The sequence below is a fragment of the Coturnix japonica genome, chromosome 5, assembly GCF_054131305.1.
Source record: "Coturnix japonica strain WE chromosome 5, WE-NBRP24, whole genome shotgun sequence".
Classification (NCBI taxonomy): Eukaryota; Metazoa; Chordata; class Aves; order Galliformes; family Phasianidae; genus Coturnix; species Coturnix japonica.
In genome coordinates, this window is record NC_140667.1 from 50,893,260 (window position 1) to 50,911,521 (window position 18,262).

At 43.6% G+C, this 18,262-nt stretch overlaps 2 protein-coding genes across 2 annotated transcripts in view; one reads left to right on the forward strand and one right to left on the reverse strand.

Annotated features, from left to right (window-relative positions):
* The first annotated feature begins 255 nt into the window (after positions 1–255).
* GPHB5 (glycoprotein hormone subunit beta 5) lies at positions 256–4,852 on the forward strand. Its single transcript, XM_015865636.3, has 3 exons — positions 256–560; positions 1,736–1,937; positions 3,146–4,852. Exons 2-3 carry the CDS (start codon positions 1,737–1,739, stop codon positions 3,332–3,334), a joined length of 390 nt encoding a protein of 129 aa, XP_015721122.1. The 5' UTR covers positions 256–560; position 1,736; the 3' UTR covers positions 3,335–4,852.
* Positions 4,853–12,485: 7,633 nt separating this feature from the next.
* RHOJ (ras homolog family member J) overlaps positions 12,486–18,262 on the reverse strand; it is a 43,426-nt gene continuing 37,649 nt past the window's right edge. The window contains exons 4-6 of the mRNA XM_015865635.3: positions 15,058–15,222; positions 13,738–13,833; positions 12,486–12,983 (exon numbers count right to left, since the gene is read on the reverse strand). Coding sequence (XP_015721121.1) covers positions 12,837–12,983; positions 13,738–13,833; positions 15,058–15,222 — 408 coding nt within the window. The 3' untranslated portion in view covers positions 12,486–12,836. The remainder of the gene's footprint in view (positions 12,984–13,737; positions 13,834–15,057; positions 15,223–18,262) is intronic.

The following is an 18,262-nucleotide window of genomic DNA, read 5'->3' on the forward strand; positions in this document are numbered from 1 at the left end:
CTGAGCAATAAAAAAGGTCTTATGCTGTTGACAAAAATTCAGAATTTGCCAATATTTGCCAAGTTTTCCTTCAGGCTGTTTACTCAGTATTTGTTAAATAAGAGAGAGGGGTAATGGTTATTTCAGGAAACAGCCTTCAATCTCTTTGCAAAGGTACTGCAGTTCTGCTATGGAAATGATGATCCCATTTGCCCCAGTGCATGCTCATTACCTTATTAGCAGATGTCACTCACCGAGATGGTCCTTTTATTTCAGGTTTGGTGTTATGAAACAATGCACTTTAAGCTAATCACTGTTGGAAAGGAACAGCTTGCTTCACAGTCAATGACTTTGATGCCTTGGGTTATTCGTGTACAGATCTGCCTCTGTCTTGCCTTGACTGACAAGGCTCTTTCTATAAATCTCTGCAATTAAGCAGCCCCATAGCAGCTGCTAAGGAGATCTAATCAGCACAAACCTGACAAAATTTGCTGTGCAGATCTCTTGCTGCTCACTCTGACATCCTGAAACACCATCTGCAATTTAAAGCTGCAGAAGGAGATCTGACTCCAACAAGTTGGGTGAGTGTGCTTCTGTGTTTGCTCTGTGTCACAGCTCTGGCTCATGAATAAAGCAGAAGGTTTTTGCTAAGGTGGTGAAGAATAAGTGTTTGATTTGTTTGGGAGGTTGTCTCTTTGCTCTCAAATGTCTGCTATTAAAAATAAGGAAATTTTGCTTTCTTCTTTAACTGTTGAAGCTTATGGGTGAACATTTACTCATTTAAACATCTGTAAGACTACAGTCTTACAGTAGCCTCATATATGAAGGGTTCACTGTGGCAAACACCATGACCATATACTGATCTAAAATTCCACTTTAGCTAATTTAAAGCATTTAGTCTAACGGGAGCACAAAGACACAAGATAAAAAGTCTAAGCTCTTGAACATGAAATGTACCCTCAGCACAGGGCTGTGCACCATATTCAGTAGGCAACCTGCTCCCTCTAAGTTAAATGTCAAGTCTGGGGTTTCTAGGTGGATGTTTTAAATGCAAGGCAAGTATATGAGGTTTAAAGTGGATATGATGGCTTACAGCTTGAGGTACATTCAGTTTCTTTCTCTTTCTGACAGTGTTCCAGAGGGACTGATTGCTTTCTTCATCAAAGGTTTGAGGTTGAAAGGCAGCAAGTGTCAGAGGGATTTGGCTGATGGTGGATGTTTGGAGGGCCTCCTCTGGTCACCTTGGCCACATCCATCCCTGTCCAACCAGCCCTGCTTACTAGTTTGGTGAAGTTAGAGCTTGGTGGTGAGTGCAGGAAGGGAAAAGAATGGCTGCGTTCATGACCCAGCACCAGATGAGTGTTGGCAGCACCGATACTGCTTTTAGGAGATGCTGACCTCTCTATATATGTGCAGTGAGAGGGCAACCAAAACCCATCTCCACCTTTTGGCCTGGTACAAGCTTAGGGCAGTCTAACTGATAGGAAGGCATTTGCTGCATAATAAGCTTGTGATATGAAGATTTCAGTGGCCATTGCATTCAGGCCACTGCAGTAAGACTTTTCCTTTCTGGGAGCAGGTGACTCCTCATCTTCTACCTTCTCTTGGGCTGAGTGAAGATGGGGAACATTGTTCCCTAAGGGGAAGAAGGGGCATCATAGCTGATGGGGGGCTGAACCCATGCACTTGGGCTTCTTGTCCCCTGCACTGTGCTACCATCTTGGCTCTCCCAACCCTCCTCTCCCTTCTGCCTCAGCATGAAACTCCCCTGTGTGACCCTTGGTGCTCTTCTCCTCCTGCTGCCTGCCGGCCATGGGGGCACAGAGACTTCTGCCATTGACCTGCGCACCTTCATTGGCTGTGCTGTGCGTGAGTTCACCTTCCTGGCCAAGAAGCCTGGCTGCAAGGTGCTGCGGATCACAACGGATGCGTGCTGGGGACGCTGCGAGACCTGGGAGGTGAGATTCTTTCCCCAAGAAAAAAGCATTAAACAGTGAGATAGTCAAGGACCATGTGCTGCTCTGCAGTCCCATTGCAGTGCTTTGCTGCAATTGGTTCCCTCCCTCCTTGCGCTGTCTCAAAGGGGATGCGCATCATGCAATGATATTAATGAAGTGCTTACGTATTACTCTTCTTATGCCATCTGAAAGCCTCTTAAAGCTCAAACACTTAAGGAGAAGAGGCCTTTATTACTTTACTGGAAGAAAATTCCTTTGAGATTAAGATGGAGGTCTTGGTTGAGGGGTAATATATTTTGTACCAAAACAACAGATCCCAAAGATAATGTCTGTTTCTAATTTGGTCCTGTTTTAAATCACAGTTCTGTATAAATATGAGGTAGCTATGCTTTGGAGGTGTTAAGGGGCAGAAAGAGAGCACGAGTCTGCACACACTTCAGAGGGAAAATTGCTGACTCTCGTGGCCTTTCTCATGTCACTCTGCTCAAGGGGCCAAACCTGGTTTAATTTATTCACGGAATTTCTAGTGATTGCAGAGTGAAATACCACAGGGGTGTAGTTAAGCTGAATGTGTCTGGCTGTGGGTTCAGCAGCTTCTACAGAGCCTCACGTTGTGCTTGGGTGGAGAAGCTGGTAAGTGGGATGGTGCCTGGATATCTTCTTGCTGAAACATCGCATCCATCCTTTTCCGTTCCATTGATCTCTGTTCCTGGGCAGGCTCTTTATGCAGCATAGAGAGAAAGAAAGAAAATGCTAAAGTGTCTCCAGGCTGTTTTACTTTAGGATGTTTCCCATCTGTGTGAGGGAGAGGATTGTAGTGGGCTCCCTCCAGTCCTGTCTTTGGAAAATGGATGCTCCTAGGAGGAGAAAAGTGATGTCACTTTTCAGCAAAATCCATGCCACTGTATTTCCATGTGGGAGTTTGGGGTTTAGGGCCTTCGAGCTACTGTCTTATTTTGTTGGTTGAGTTCTTTGGCCAAGCTGTTCATCTTATGAAAAACTGCAGGCCTTGATGCTGCCTGCAGTGCCAGGTACACCCCCATAGCATGTATCTGCTGGGCTCTGCAGGATGTGCAGCCTGACTGCTGCTGTTTACATGGCCCCTTCCATATTGATCCAGTGGCTCTGCTTTTTATTCCTGTCAAGAAAACCAGGGACCCCAGTGTTTGTCTTGCATCTTGTCTGTTGCCTGCATTTCTCACCCACAGATGCCACTACTGAAGCCACCTTACATTGAATCTTACCACCGCGTCTGCACCTACAATGAGACCAAGCTGGTGACAGTCATGCTGCCCAAGTGTGCCCCTGGCGTGGATCCTTTCTACACCTACCCAGTTGCCATACGCTGCAACTGCGACTTCTGCTCTACATCCACCACTGAGTGTGAAACTGCCTGAGCTCTCCTTCCCCAGGTCAAGTTCCTCCCTGGCTCTACACCACTGTTGTCTCACAGAGGTTGTGGGTCAGCCCAGAATTTGGTCTCTCCATCCAATGCTCCTAATCATTGTCTTTTCTGGCAGATGAGGTTTAGTTCCTTCTTCCCTTTCTGTAGAAATGTAGAACGCAGCCTTACAGTAGCAAATCCTATGGAAGAAAAGTTGATGCTCTTTCCCTTCCTTCCAGGCTTTACACAGTGTGGGACCTTTCTTTGTGCACCAAGTGCACATGGACTGAATAGATAGAGGGGTTGGAAACAGGCCATAAAGGCATTACAGCCGGTAGAACAGCCTTTATTCATTTTCAGTGCGTGTTTCAGTGATTTGCTTAATTGGAGCACTTCTGCTGAAAAAAAATCTTGCCTTACAGGAGATGACTTCTTAAAAAAACAGAAAGAAACACATTAAATGTGTAATGTTTTTGTCCAGGTTTGCCCAGAATTGGCTTTGTATAAAACCAGAGAGGCTCTATGCAACCCAAAAGGCCTCTCTTGACAATTTCCAGAGTTAGAGGGACCAAGCCAAAATGCAGTGCTTGTGGTTCAGTTTCAGCAAGCCTTGGCCAAGGTGATGGGAAAGAGGGGGCTATGAGGGGTGTTCTCACACTTCCCTGCACTGCTCAGCTGCACAGGGACTTGCTTCTCAGGAAGGAGATGCACAGAGGGCAGCCAGAAGTGCTCACGGGAGGGCTGAGGAGTTGTCTTATAGCAAATAATGCAGCCAGTATGAGTGAGACAGGCCCAGGGCAGGGAAGGCAGCAGATATGCCAAAGGTTGATCTGCACCTCTTCACAACAACTGTTTATAGACCGGGGGATGCATAGGAGCTGCATCAGCATCCCCACTCTGGTGAACACAGCTGTGTAAGTGCCTTAGTCCTCCAGCTCCCACCTGGAGGAGGACAGATCCACATTCAGCCCTCAGTTCTCCCCCCTGAACAAAATAGGAAATGATGAGAAAGCATCAAAATTTGGCCAAGTGCAAGAGGCTCCCAGGAGCTTACAAACAAAGACAACTCAGATAGTCATTAGCAGAGAAGTGCTGCTGAGAGAATGTCAGCACCTGCCTTCCCCTCTGATTAAGTGTCTTCTGGATGCAGCTCCTCCATTCCCACAGTTACGTGCCTGAAACTTCCCCAAGTGTCCAATCCTCCCTGAGACGGATCTTTTTGTTTTCAATTTGAACTGCCATGTATTAGTTGCTGTCATGTTTTGTCGGTGGAATTGTGAAAGCTGCCCTGTGGCTGAGTAGAAAAGAGGACATTTTATCATCTGCCTGAATTCCGTGTCAAACAGCAGCAGAAGTTTTCTGGTGATGCTGAGTTTAACTGCCTAAAGAAGGTCCTTCTGTTTTCTTTCAAATTACAGCTCACGGTCTCTCTAATCTTGTTACTGTTCTAAGCAGCATCACAACTACTATGGGAAACCTACGAATCATTTTATGTCCTTAATAAAACCCCCAAATTGTATTATGGATGCAATTTAAATCAATGTGTCCTTCTTCATTTATTCATAAAGCTTTCTCACACAAAATATATGTAAGCTCCTACCAAACTCTTTGCCAGAACTGTGAACACCTGCAAAACATCTCCTCGATCCTAATGCAAAGTCATTTCCTTTGCTGGATTTCTCTCACAGAGTCTGGCTGTGCTGTAATCTTGGGATTAGAAATGGGATTCCAAAGTGGCAACTTCCTTCCATTGCAACCAGCGGGAAATGTGCGATGTACCCAGATATGTGAGGCAGGTTTTGACTGATGTAGCAGCATCCAGACTTGGGAGGCAGAAGGGGAGGTGTGGGAAGAATGTATTGACTGAATCTCCGCTAACATTTCTGGATGGTCTTTTAAGGAGAAGAGCAAAAGTGAATGGAGATGCTGTGGATTTACTGTGGGTGATGTAATTGTGGTGGATGTACATCCTTTCATACAATGATAGAAACAGAGAATGGTTTTGAGTTGGAAGGGACCTTACATACCATCCAGTTCCAACTCTCCGCCGTGAGCAGGGGCACTCCTCACCACATCAGGCTGTTCAGGGTCCCATCAAACCTGGCCCATCCAGTGATGAGGCATTTACAGCTTCTCTTAATTCTTGTTGCTGGTCATTGCAAATCTCAGGCTTTTTTTTTAGGTCTTATGTTAGTAGGTCTTCATTGTGGTAAACTTTCACCAATTTTGATACTTGGAATCATGGATTGTCCCCTTCACCTGGACACTGACCACCAGCACCAAGTGGAAATCTTCATAAACTGCCATGAAGACCACTAGAAATGTTTAATCTGCCATGACTGGGTAATGAAGGCAGCATCTCCCTCCTCCTTCCCCTCCCCTCTGTGATGTTTTGTGCTGAGTTTTAGCAATTGGGACAATAGATAGAGCAGCACACCTTCTTCAAATGATGCTGTCAAAATACTTAGTAATACTTTTATTTTGTTAAAATAAACTATGTACAATAGAGGATATTAATGTGCAGTTACAATATACAATAATTACATGTTTAAAAGAGGATAAGCTAAAGAGTACAGAATCGTGCTGTAAATAGGAAACTAATACTGTTTACATGGCTTTTAAAATATGCAAAAGAATTCCTGGAAAATTGATTTTCCCTGGTCTGAAATTTTATTGCTTTGAGTTGAATTTTGAAGATTTGGTTCATCTTTGAAAAGCCATAACATCACTCAGAAGCCAAATGTAGCTTTCTAGTACTTGTTCTTTGGTTTTACCACCCCTATACTCCAGAGATATTGCACATAGCAACTTGTAAGAGAAAAATTATTTTGCTCACATCAAGTAAATTAATGTGCTAACAGCTGATGGGTGCTGCGTTAGGTCCTGATTTGGGATGAAGTCATTGCATTTGCTTCACAATCGAACTCATTGTGAATAAATTGTTGCACTGGTACTCTATTGCAGAAGTGTTATGCAAAAGGAAAGGAATTCTCAGGGAAGCAGGGAATCTCTTTGCAGTGAAATGCCTATACAAGTGCATCAACATCATAACAGGTTCAACTGGTTTCAGGTATCCTTGCACTTGAGGGCAGTCCAGGTCTGTCTCCCTGCTCCTCCTCTCTGCAGCCTTCCTCTTGGAAGCTCTCCCAGTCACAAGGTGCTGCTGAGCTCCAGGGGTCCCAGTGTGACTCCACAGGGTTACCACCAAGCCCTGTCTGTGGGTCATGCTGTCTTGTGCCTTCCCACCTGGCAACCTGGCATTGCTTTGAATTAGGCTTTGGCAGCTTTATGTTAGAGCCTGTTGATGAATTAATATTTACAAGTTTGTTGAAAGTTTGGGCTCATTTACTCCATATTGGCAAGACAGTTCCACATCCTGCCAGTTCAGTAACGCTTGGTAGAGCAGCTGCCTCCTTTGGGCAAGTGTGTTGGGAGAGTCGGTATGACAGTCACAGTGTGGATATGGCTTACACCCAAATTACTCTGACAGATATCAGACAACAATTTCTATACTCTGTCAGTACAAATAACGGTTGTGCTGGAGGATCTGAGAACTGTAGATTTGTGGCAATTGTTTGCTGTGAATTCATTAACCTCTGATCAAAGTCAAAATTTGCCAGCGATGATATCAGGGAGAGCTCAATCTGATCATCCAAACCAATCCAAAATTCAATCTGGCATCGTGAATGCTACCCTTCCACTGGGATGAAATGAAATCTAATGACAGCAGTGTGTGCAGTGTCAAACTCAGCAAACAAACCTGTTTGTCTTGATATTATCCTGTTAACGTGATCATTTTCACCTTCAGCCTCAGTGTTAGTTGAAAATGGAAGTTACCAATCTCATCTCCAAAGCTTGAGCTGAAGATCGAATCAGCAAAGTCTCCAGATGCCTGATTTCTTTAGAGAGTAAGCAAACAGCAGCCATGAGGTACAATAGATTCTTGGATCTGGTTCGGTATATCTGTGTGTTCAAGGCTTCGTCAGTCACACACAAAAAAAGAGGAAATGCAAAGAGAATCAAATGCTTTCCATGTTTATCATATGTGGAGCCCATTGAGATCTTCCACTGTCCTCACAAGAACTGAAATGAAGCCCAAACATTGCATCTTTGAAAATCCCATCCTGAAATTGGAAGAAGCAGCCAAACACCGCATTATGGTTCTGGAAGGGTGGGGTAATCATGCTCAGTGTTATTTCTGTTAATAGTATTTTCAAAGTCAAAGGGATTTTTCACCATTGACAGCGCTTCATACGAGTTTTTGCTTGTTGCCCTGTGATAGATGGTCTTGTGAGTTGATTTGGCTCTTGTGAAGAGTTTCTGACTCTTATTTGAGGCTGGGCTTCCTGGAACTACCCAGGAAAAAAATATATCACAGATTTCTGAAAGCTTTAACTGAAGAAAGTAGAAAGAAAATAATGATAATAATTTCAAAAAACATCCTAATTATGGGCATCAACTTTGCATCTTGAAGTGAAATTTCATCGTAATGTGGCTCTGGGTCCTGATTTTGCAGCTCTCCAATAGAGCAGAAGATAAGGTGCTGTTCTTCTGTTGCATTCATTCCTTTTAATCAATATTTTTTATCCAAGCTTTTTCATTCAAAAATGTTTGTACTTGTGTTTTTGTTTCATTAGGTGAACAGAGCTGGGATCATCAGCCACTACTGAAATTGGTGGGAGGCTTTTTCCTGCCCTCACAGGGTCTCTGTTCACCAAGAGGAAAGCAGGCATTTATAGCTGAGTTATCTCTACTTAAAGCACAAATGTGTCTGGAGTTTATCTGACAGAGATTGGTCCACGCTCACCTCTTGTCACAGCAAATACCCCTCTGCTCCTGTACAGATGTAGACCCAGAAAATGTTCTGTTATTTATAGATAATATGTTTTAAGCAAGACAAAACAAATTGCACATATTCTTCAGGCAAAAAAACAAACAAACAAGAGAAAATATGGGGAGCAATGCATGTGCAGCCAGATTTCTGCATTCAACCTGCTCATAGAACAGATTGTCCCTGGGCTAATAGGAGCATATGTTGCGTTGCTTTGGTAGGAAAGGCAAATGTGCCTTCTCCATTTGTGCTTGTGGTTCAGACCAGGCTGCCTTGAGGCAGCTTGACGCCATTGCAATTTATTTTTAATCCAGATGGGTTTTGGTACAGTGAGTCAGGAGGTATTTGCTGTGCCACTGGGGAAAAAGAAGCTGAAGAAAAGGTCACGGACTACCAGTAAGCTATGTGAGCAAATGGGCATCTTTCGTATTTTATTAGAAGGACGATTACTGATGGAAGTGCCAGCTCATATGGTGAAAGTACATCTTCTAGACACACACACTGCGTGTAATTGGCCACTGTGTCACTTGCTGTATGCAGTGCTGGTTGTGATGATGGGAGACAGCGGCAAAAGCTGTTTGCAAGAACTTCTATAACCTTTTCCAAGCTCCTGTAAAGGCCTTTCAAATTGGGTCTCTGGAGTCTTGAGGTAGTATCTTGGGTGAGATCTTGACAGCTGTGTTTGTTTTGAGCTGAAGCAGTGCTTTAAAAGGGGAGAAATGTGTAAAATATCAATGACGGCTGCCGAATGATTGTTTCAGTGGTGCTGCTGGATGTGGCGTAAATTCTGTAGTTCCCACTTAGCAAGAGGAGCTTCCTTTCTCAGCTACACTGATCCTTTGTGTTACTCTCCCAGTATGCTGAAGTAGAAGATGAGTGTCAGGTCCAGTGGAAGTTAAGGGAATGATCCATGTAATGTCTTTGGCACTAATTGGGCCTAATTCAAAGCAGCATGAGATATAAAAGATTCGCAATGAGTTGATGGTTAGACTAGATTATCTTAGTGCTCTTTTCTGACTTTAATGATTTTTATGATTCTATAGTAAGCTTTTTATTCCTTGGATTGATGAAATTGGTTGCTCTTCATGAGCCACACATCCCTGTGATGGTAGGTATTGTATACAGGACAGCAGGGGGAGCTCAGATTGAGAGCTGCTCACAATATTGTGGCTCTTGGGCCTGGTGGAACAAATTGCTCCTTGTTGGGATTGGAGCTTTGTTTCCACATTCTTCTTTGTCAGAGAAATTCAAGTTAACAACTCCCAGTAGAACTTCAGAAGAGGCCAAAGAAGATGCGTTTTCTCAGATCTAGCAGATTTCTGTTGAGCTGTGATGAAATGTTATCAGACTGTTAGCACAGGCAGCTGTCAGGAAGGGCTTTGACATTGGTTGCATTAAAACAACATGCTCAGATAGGTTCCCGGGATAGTTCATAGCCTTTAGGACTATCCTACTCTCATTCCTTTGAAGGTGAAGTCCATATTTGATTTCCAGTTAATCTAACAGTGAAAAACACTCTCTCTGTTCAGCTGGCAGTCACATATTGATTTTCTTTTCTCGTTACTAATGGCGCTTGAAAATAACTTGAAATTTCTCTCTGTTGCCTTAACGCATGTGCTTGCACTGTGCCTGGTGTTTTGATATTTCTGAAAATAAGCTTTGCTGCCTGTTCACGTACCATCTGTTGGTTTGTAGGAAAGGCATTAGGCATGAGTTGCCAGATAGTGAGTCTGCTTACATCTGCCTACAGCACCTTTTTGAGCCCATTGGCCTGTTCTATTCCTTCCTTTCCAAAGCCACGGTGTAACAGGGCAGGTCCTTGAAAAATGCCACGTTGTGAGGATGAATGTGGGTATATAACCTAACACAGGACTGATGTTTATGAGAACTGTGGTAGCCACGTCTCAATTAGCTTGAAAAACTTGAAGGCCGTTTTGCAAACTTGATGTGATAGACGTTGTAAATACAAATAAAACCCTGGTTAGTTGTAGTATTTTTTCCATATACCTGCTTTCAGTGCTATGCAACCATTTGTGCAGGGTACTGCATTTTAATAAATCAGCATAGTAGCATTTTATCTTTTTCATCACCATATTTGCGTGCTTTGGCAGGGGGTTGGTCATGATGGTCTCTGGAGGTCCCTTCCAACCCCTATAATTCTGTGATTCTGTGATATGGGTTTTTGTAAGTTATTTTTCCTCAAACCACTGCAATTACATTAATGGTACAACTTCCTATATGATTTTATATGTCTGTCCCATCCCATCAGCATTAATAGGCACCCCTGATACCAGGCAAAAATATCATTTGGTTATTGTGGCTTTCTCTGACACATGCTGGGAATGCTATATTGCACTTTCCACTGTGCTCATTATTTTATGATAAGCTCAGCTGTCAGTCTGAATTGTTGTTTTGCGAAGCTCTGAGAATACTTGGCAGCTCCAAACTGAGTGTTTCCATTGCACTTCAGCACAGCAGACTTCACTTACTTTAACCAGAGTTGCATATAGGCTAATGCTTTACCGCAGCCTAAATCACAAAGCCATCACCCTGTTTTATTTTCACTGAGGCAAACAGCAGCACAGTGAAGCTATCATTATTTTTACAGTTGAAACCCTTCTTTTCTTTTTCAGTGGGTTTTTGGCCATTCCTAGTTCTCCTCATGCTCTTCTAACACCCTGTTACACATCTCAGATCAGCTGATTACTGGTGTCCCTGTTGTATTAATGCTCAGTGCTGGGACAGCAGCACAGCTTCTATGGCACAACATGAGCTCCTTCACCAAGCTCAGCTCTATCCTCGCCCCGAGCTGTGTTGTGTCAGCCAATCCATTTCTCTGGGACATGATAGAAGATATGCACAATGATTGCCAGCAGTAAAGAAGCCTCTCTTTTGTATAGCTATTCATTAGCATAATTTTAGCTGTTGTCCATGCTTGCGTGCAGCACAAGAGGTGGTGGGTGGCACTGACCTCAAGATTGGCCAGTTTTGATTGATCTCTACTGGAAATGTTTTGTGTCTGATCTGGTTTCTGTCAGTGTCTGTGGTAAATAGAATTTGTGCTCGAGTGAAAACAGGAGCTTGGATCCGTCATCTTCCATGGGTGAAGGATGGGGCACTGCATCATGATTGTTCTCTTCTGTTTGCTGCTTAGTTCGAGTCAACACACCGGATAGAGATTCTGCTGTTGCAAGGAGTTGTATTAGAGGTCTCTGTATTTTCTGCCTTGATGATTTTCTGCTTGGGGAACAAAATCCACAAGACAACCTCATGGCATTGCCATTGTTCCCAAAGGCAGATGCCCTTTGAACTCACCTCTGAGCATTGGTGTTGCTGTGAGATACAGAAATACAGGCTTCCCAGATTGGCTTTAGGGGAAAGGCACAATTTTTCCAGTAGCACAGGGAGTTTATGGGCAGCTTGTGCTCCCTCAGGGTCTTCCCACTCCCATGCTAAGGACTGCAGCCCATCTTCTGAGTCCACTGCTGAGAACTATGACTCTGTTAAGTCTTAAGTCTTAGCACAGTGAGGCTGTGGAAGAGTGAAGCAAAGTAATGAATAAGAGGAGGGGACCACAGGAAATCACAATGATCATAATTCTGCTTTGATAAGATTTTTACATGAGATACTCTAAAAAAATCATAAGGCACTTGGATCATCCTAAAGTACTTGAGATCAGTGTGACCTTTGGCTTTTTGGCTTTCGCTATTTTTGTCTGCTGGGTGTGATGTAGAAATCCAGCTGATCTATAAGGTAATTTTTCAGTTGCCATGGCAATGTGTCTCTTTCATGTTCTCAGTTTGGAAAGGTGATTGTTCCAAGCTGGTATTTCATGTCCAGGACAATATTTGGTGGCAGAATATCTTTGTCTCAATACACAAACACTACAACTCTGTTCCTCCTTTTCCAGCTTACGGAAACATGGCTCAGCCTGAATATTCCCTTGTACAAATAGAGCTACTTGCATTTCTTTTCGTTTTAGAACATTCCTTAAGTCTGGAGGTAAATGTTGATCTGTTTTGATAGCTTGGGTGCAGCAACATGCTGACGCTGTGAAGTTTCACCGCTAAGTGAAGACAAACTGGAATCGCTCCGCCTTTGCTTCTATGCAGATTGAACAAACGGAAGTATATCCTGAAGTAATGAGTTTTATAAAAGAAAAGTAATTCAAAAGTACATCCTACCTATCGTGTATATCTTACATAGTAGATTTCTACAGATCTCCACGTTCTTTCAGTCAGTTCAGATTAAATTCCTAAGTACTGCAAATTCTTAATTTTGATCAGTTCTTGCTTAAGGCCACAAATGGAGTTTGCTCTGTTTCTTTCATCCCTTTATTTTTTTAGGTTTTTTTTTTTTTTTTTAATTTTTGCTACTCAGTGCCTTCTTATTCCTAGGGTGAAGAAGAATCAAGCAGGAGCCGGCATCCTTGTTCCTGTTGGCTCAGCACAGTCTGCAGTGGTGGGAACAGACTGCATACAACTCTGAGGGTTTTGGAGTGCACAGAGACAAGAGTTGGCCTATTGTGATACAGCTTGGAGGTTTCACAGAAAGGAGGGTTCCTATTTAGGTAAAAAGGACCCTTTTCTGGTCATGTTCCCCTTTTCAGTTGTATATGACCTTCATTGCCTTTCTAACCTGCTTGGTTTCATTGAACTCATCTCACTTTCCTTTCTAAGTGACTTCATAGAATGGTGCAGCATCTGTGGCACTTTGCACAGTGCTTCTTCTTCTTCTTGGGGTGGAAGATGGTCAGGATTGCTTCATCAAAGACAGTCTTAAGGCCTTTCTGTGTGAGGGCTGAGCACTCCAAGTAGCATTGTGCTCCAATCTGTAAAAAGAGAGAGAAAGTGTGAGTACCCACTGTCTGGAGAGGTACAGAGACCCTGCTTCAGCATCCTTCTGTGTGTATATTGTCCTGATCTTCAGAAAGAGGGGTGAGGACCACTGCTTTGTATCTGGCTGCCTACAGAATTGAGGGCCAACCCCAGTGATCATCCTGAGTGAGAGAGTACCAAGTGTTGGCTAATTTATCATTGCAAAAAAGATATGTTCTTCTCTCCCTATGTTCTGGTTACCAAGCATGAGTAAATGATGAGATGCAGTGAAATGAAAAGTAGGGATATTAGTTGCTCTTGAAACACATTTCCCATTTGTTTAGGAAATGGGCTGCAATGTTCTTGTTATCTATCACTGGCTAGAGGGACTGAGATGTGGCTCAAGACTTCTTAGCAGTATAAACACCCCAGGATGAATAACCAGCAGGTCTGCTAGTGGAAAAGAAGTGGTGAAAGAGGTGGACTTGGTATGAGGGTGCCAGAAAGGCAGCTTTTAATTGCTACTAGCTGAAGTAGTCAGTAAAATGTGTTTTGTTGCCCCTTTCCCCACTATTGCTTTGCCTGGAGATAGGTTGGGTGTTGCAGCAAAGCAGTGGGCTCAGGAGCCAAAATCTGTTTCTACTTCCAGGGTGTTTGATATATGTCTGGGAACAACCAACGATCTGTGCTAAGAGTTTGCCTTGAATGAATGAAACCCAATGGAAATCTGCAATCCATTGATTTCATGGGACTCCAATAAGCTGTCACCTCCTTCGCCAGCTTCACGCCATGCTCATAGGTGAGTGGTTTCTCCTTCATGTAAAGCAGACGAGCCAAAGTTTTGGGATCATCTCGCAGGTCAATCTAGTAGAAAACACACAAAGCCCAGGCTCAGTACTGCCTTAGTGTAATTATCAAAAGGTATATTCATAGGTATGCAAACCCATAGTCACATCCCTGCACAAGGATGTCTGTCCTCACAGCCTCAGGTGAGAACACAGAAATGAATTACATATGTATTTTCCTTTCTTTCTTCCTCTCTTTTAAAATTTTCTGTTTAATATGGCTTAGTTTTTATTGGACAGTTATCAGGCTACAGCTCAGATGGCTGCAGCATAGTACAGATGCATTTCTCAGTGGCTTTCACAATACATCATGGAAAGGGTCGTTAGAAGCCCAAGCCACACTGGAAAGGGAGTCTGCTGTGATCCTGCACTGCATCACCTGTAAAACACAGTGACAGACCAGACAAACACAGCTCTGGATGGCTGACTTGAAGCAAAATCCTTTATTTCCATGGAAAATATTAAAGTGAAACATTCTGGCATTAGAAAACTACCTATTTTCAGAGTGTATGTTATCCAAAGCAGTGTTATCCAAGGGACAACTGCTGTTTAAGAGTATTCCAGTGTGGGAAACTAAGCCAGTGTTTGAATAACTGGACTTTCCTATGGCATGAGGAGTTTATTTTTGCTTAGAATTTGATCTCTTTCTCTAATTTGGTTTAGGTTACTGCCCAGTGTTTTCCTGACTTTAGCTTCACTGCAGCTCATGGTCTCTGTCCAGTCTGTGTCTTGGAAACCCACAGGTTCATAGGTTTTAAGGCTGAAACAAAGAGCTTTGATCGTTCAGTCTAACGTCCCCTAAAGCACAGGTGGGATGGTGAGTCAGTAATTGTAATGTTGATGTAAAGCATGCGGGAGGCCATTTCCTTCCTATGACTCTAAGTAGTTTGGCTAATTATTCTCTTTCTTACAATTGAGCTTGAATTTAGCTTCTGCTTCCAGCCACAGCCTTTGATGTTTGCTTTTTCCTCCCGTTAAAGACCTGTCAGAAATCTTTTACCCCTATAGGATTTTATGCCTTCACACCATATTAATATACATATGAATAAGGAGTTTTACCAGTTGTGACTAACTCAGTGGGTCAGCTGAGTGCTGGCTTCCACTCTCAGCCTATGACTTTCCCTCTAATGCTAAATTCTGGCTTTCATATGTGAAGTCCAGTAGGAAGCCTCAGTCCCCAGCCCTTAGCTCTGAGGCTGTGAGAACCCCTGCAGATGTGAGCCGTGCCCAAAAGGAGCGTTACCTGTGTTCCTATGAGGACATAAGGCACATTGGGCATGCAGACCTTCAGCTCAGGTACCCACTCCTCTTGGACGTTGTGGTACGAGGCAGGGTTTACCACTGAGAAGCAGATCAAGAACACATCCGTGTTGGGGTAGGACAGGGGTCTCAGCTGATTGTAGTCCTCCTGCAAGGAGAAAATGGCAATATGTTATGGGATGGCAGAAAACATGGGATGGCGGAGGCAACATCTTCCTATTGAGGAAAGGCTGAGAGACCTGAGGCTGCTCAGCCTGGAGAAAGGAGACTGAGAGGGGGTTCTTATTTTTTTCTTTCATCTTGTTAAGGTGATTCAAACTACTTCTGAATAGACACTTGTTTCCAAAACATACTAACCGTGTAAAAATATTCTGCACCAGCCTTTTCTACACAAGAAAACTTATTTATTTTGAAAGGAAGTATGAGGCCAAATATAGCTCTGTCGCATTAGAAATAATAATAATAATGAAAGAAACATCCTAAAATACAAACCAAATGTTTTGTTTTGTCTAGCTGCAAGTTCATTGTCCCAGAATCACTTCAGGAGGAAGGATGCATTCCCAGTCACCACCGCCAACATCACACTGGTTTCCAGTCCTTGCAGACTCCCAGCTGTGCTCTGCACAGCTCAAGAGACACGTTTCTGACTGCATTTAATGATAAGACATCCTCCCTTTGACCCAACCAAGAGGAAGAAGAAGTTCTGAGTCTGTTTGATGTTGGAAAACGTCATTTGAGACCTCTGTCCTTCACTCCCTTGGTGCTCTGGGCAAATTTAGTATCAAGGACAACCTGCTGCATTTTGCAAAGCCACAGTGATTGTTGACTGAGCTAAATGTCACAGAAAGTGTTGATTTGAAGAAAGATTTACATGGGAACAGGAGGTGTTTGGACATAGCAGCCAACAGAGAATGGCTATCCACATGGAGGGAATTCCATGAAGGAAATTTGGAGGCAATATGGAAAACATCTGTGATAGAGGCCACAAAGAAGTACAGTCAGTGGGAGGAGGTTTGTTGGAGGCTCTGGAGATGATATGTTGGCTTCTCCAACATTAAGAGTGTTTACTCCACAGCCGAGATGAGTTGATGTTAGGTGCCTGGCAAAGGTCTTTCCTTTCCTATGTGTTTTCAGTGTAATTGCTGCAAATCAGCCTCCTAAAACAGCCACGTGGTGGCAGCAAGCCCTCTAGGAATCTCGATCTAGGATTTTTGGAATGAAACTGGCTAAATATAACCAGTCAGTGTATTCCAGACGTGCCTATTTAGAAAAACTGTGACTTATTGTGCCATTAAAATCCAAACTAAAAACCTCAAGCACTTCCAGCAGGTGGTGGCAGCTACAGAAGTGCACATTTAATTGAATTTTCCTTGTTCCTCTGAAGACCCCCAGAAAATCCTCTTTTTTAAGGAGCATTACGAAGTTGGTGGTGCTGAGTGTTGTATATACTGTAAGAAGGGACAACCACACGTCGTGGAGTAGAGGTCAGGGCACACAGGAGCTCGCATGGACATGTTAATGCACACACAGATACTAGATATCATAGCTATGAGTTGATTCCATGCATCCCTGTCCTTGGGCTGGTAGGAGCCTCCAGAGCATGCCAGGTGAGGGCCCTTTCTCTGTTAGTGCACCAGGAGAAAGCTGCAAAATCTTGCAATGGACCATTGTGAAATGATCCACATCAGAACTGTTTCTTGTTCAGAGACGGATCACTGTTGAAATAGAGCAAATAAGTAGGGTAAAAAAGGTGCTGGATGCTTGCCCTGCTTTGGGGCATATCTATAGTGACAGCGATGTTTGAGAAGGGACATGAGTCTTTCTGCACGTGTGCTGTAGCTGATCATAAATTCATTTCCTTGGCTCATGCTTGCATCCTGCTGGCTGTCATTTGGATAAGGCCACTGGCTGAGCTATGTGCCTGTGATGTGCTGTGCCCGAGAAAGCACAAAACTTTTTGTTTTGTAATGTTGCTGCTGTCACAATCTCCCTGTGTACACTCCCTGCCATTAAAGCACTCCACACCTGATTCCAGCTTGTAGAGAAAAAACAAACAAACCCCAAAGCAATGTTTTCTTTTCCCTCCTAGGACTTTTTATGCCCAGAGACAAAGAAAACCAGATCCCCCAGCTCTGGGGTCCCTGCCAGCTCTCCCTGCAGGCTAAAAGAGGGTCCTGCTGCAGAAGTACATTCTCCAATTGTTATTTCATTAGCATGTGTTTTATAGCATCGTAATGCTGAGTGCTATTTTTGGCTATGACTTCACACCAGTGCCTTTGGAAAGCCACACAACACAAGAAGGAGTGAGGAAACAACCCAGATGATCTGTCATTACAGCCTTAGCATGTGGGAAGCATCATCCCTGCTGCCTCCACACAGATACAATCCAGTCATCAAACAGTGATTCATGCTCCAGGTTTTGTCTATATGGCCACGTCCTCTGGACCAGAGTCTGAGATGGAAACGATCCGGAGGAGCAAGAAATGTCACTGGGATGCAGGTGGTGGTTGGAAGCAAGAGATGGCAAGATGATTGTGGAGGAATGGAAGGAGGGTGAGGTCTGACTGAGGAACAGATTTATGGTTCTTTTGGCTCAGGAGAACAAATAAGAGGATGTGTTGCTGAGGAAATGGGTGGCAGGTGGTACTGTCAGCCCTTCAAAACAAGCAGAAATATTAAGGCGCTGAGCAAAATCTGATTGAGAACTGAATATAACTCCAGTCTCGTTTGCAGAGGCTCACAGAGCTGCCAGATCGTGACAGACACACTGAGCTCTGCCTTGGGGAGTGCAGAAAGGAAAACTGCACGCTCACCTTCTTGAATATCTCATGCGAAATGAGGACTTTGGTCATTCTTTAGGACTGGATTTTAGATCATCTGTTTGCACCTTGTAAATAGGAAGGATGAGTGGACTGTAACTGACACTGAGATGGCTCTGAAGTGGTCTACAGGCATGTGATAGCAAAAAAAACCCAACCCAACGCAACAAATAAAAGCAAAACCAAGAGCATAAATGTGCAGGTCCTGCTGAGTGCAGCTTCTTCTGGAAGGCACAGTCTGTTGTGTTGCAGATTTTGACACCTCTGCACACTGCTGTGAAGTACAGTCTGCAATAAGTGGCCTCTTGCAGACAGCAGAGTCTCATTCTGCGTTGTTTATGCATTTCATAGCAGCCATGGGCAGAAAAG

Coding starts and splice junctions, on each gene's coding strand:
- GPHB5 (XM_015865636.3), top strand. CDS start 1,737: ATGAAACTCCCCTGTGTGACCCTTGGTGCTCTTCTCCTCCTGCTGCCT. Junction 1,938..3,145: donor GACGCTGCGAGACCTGGGAG/GTGAGATTCTTT, acceptor TCTCACCCACAG/ATGCCACTACTGAAGCCACC.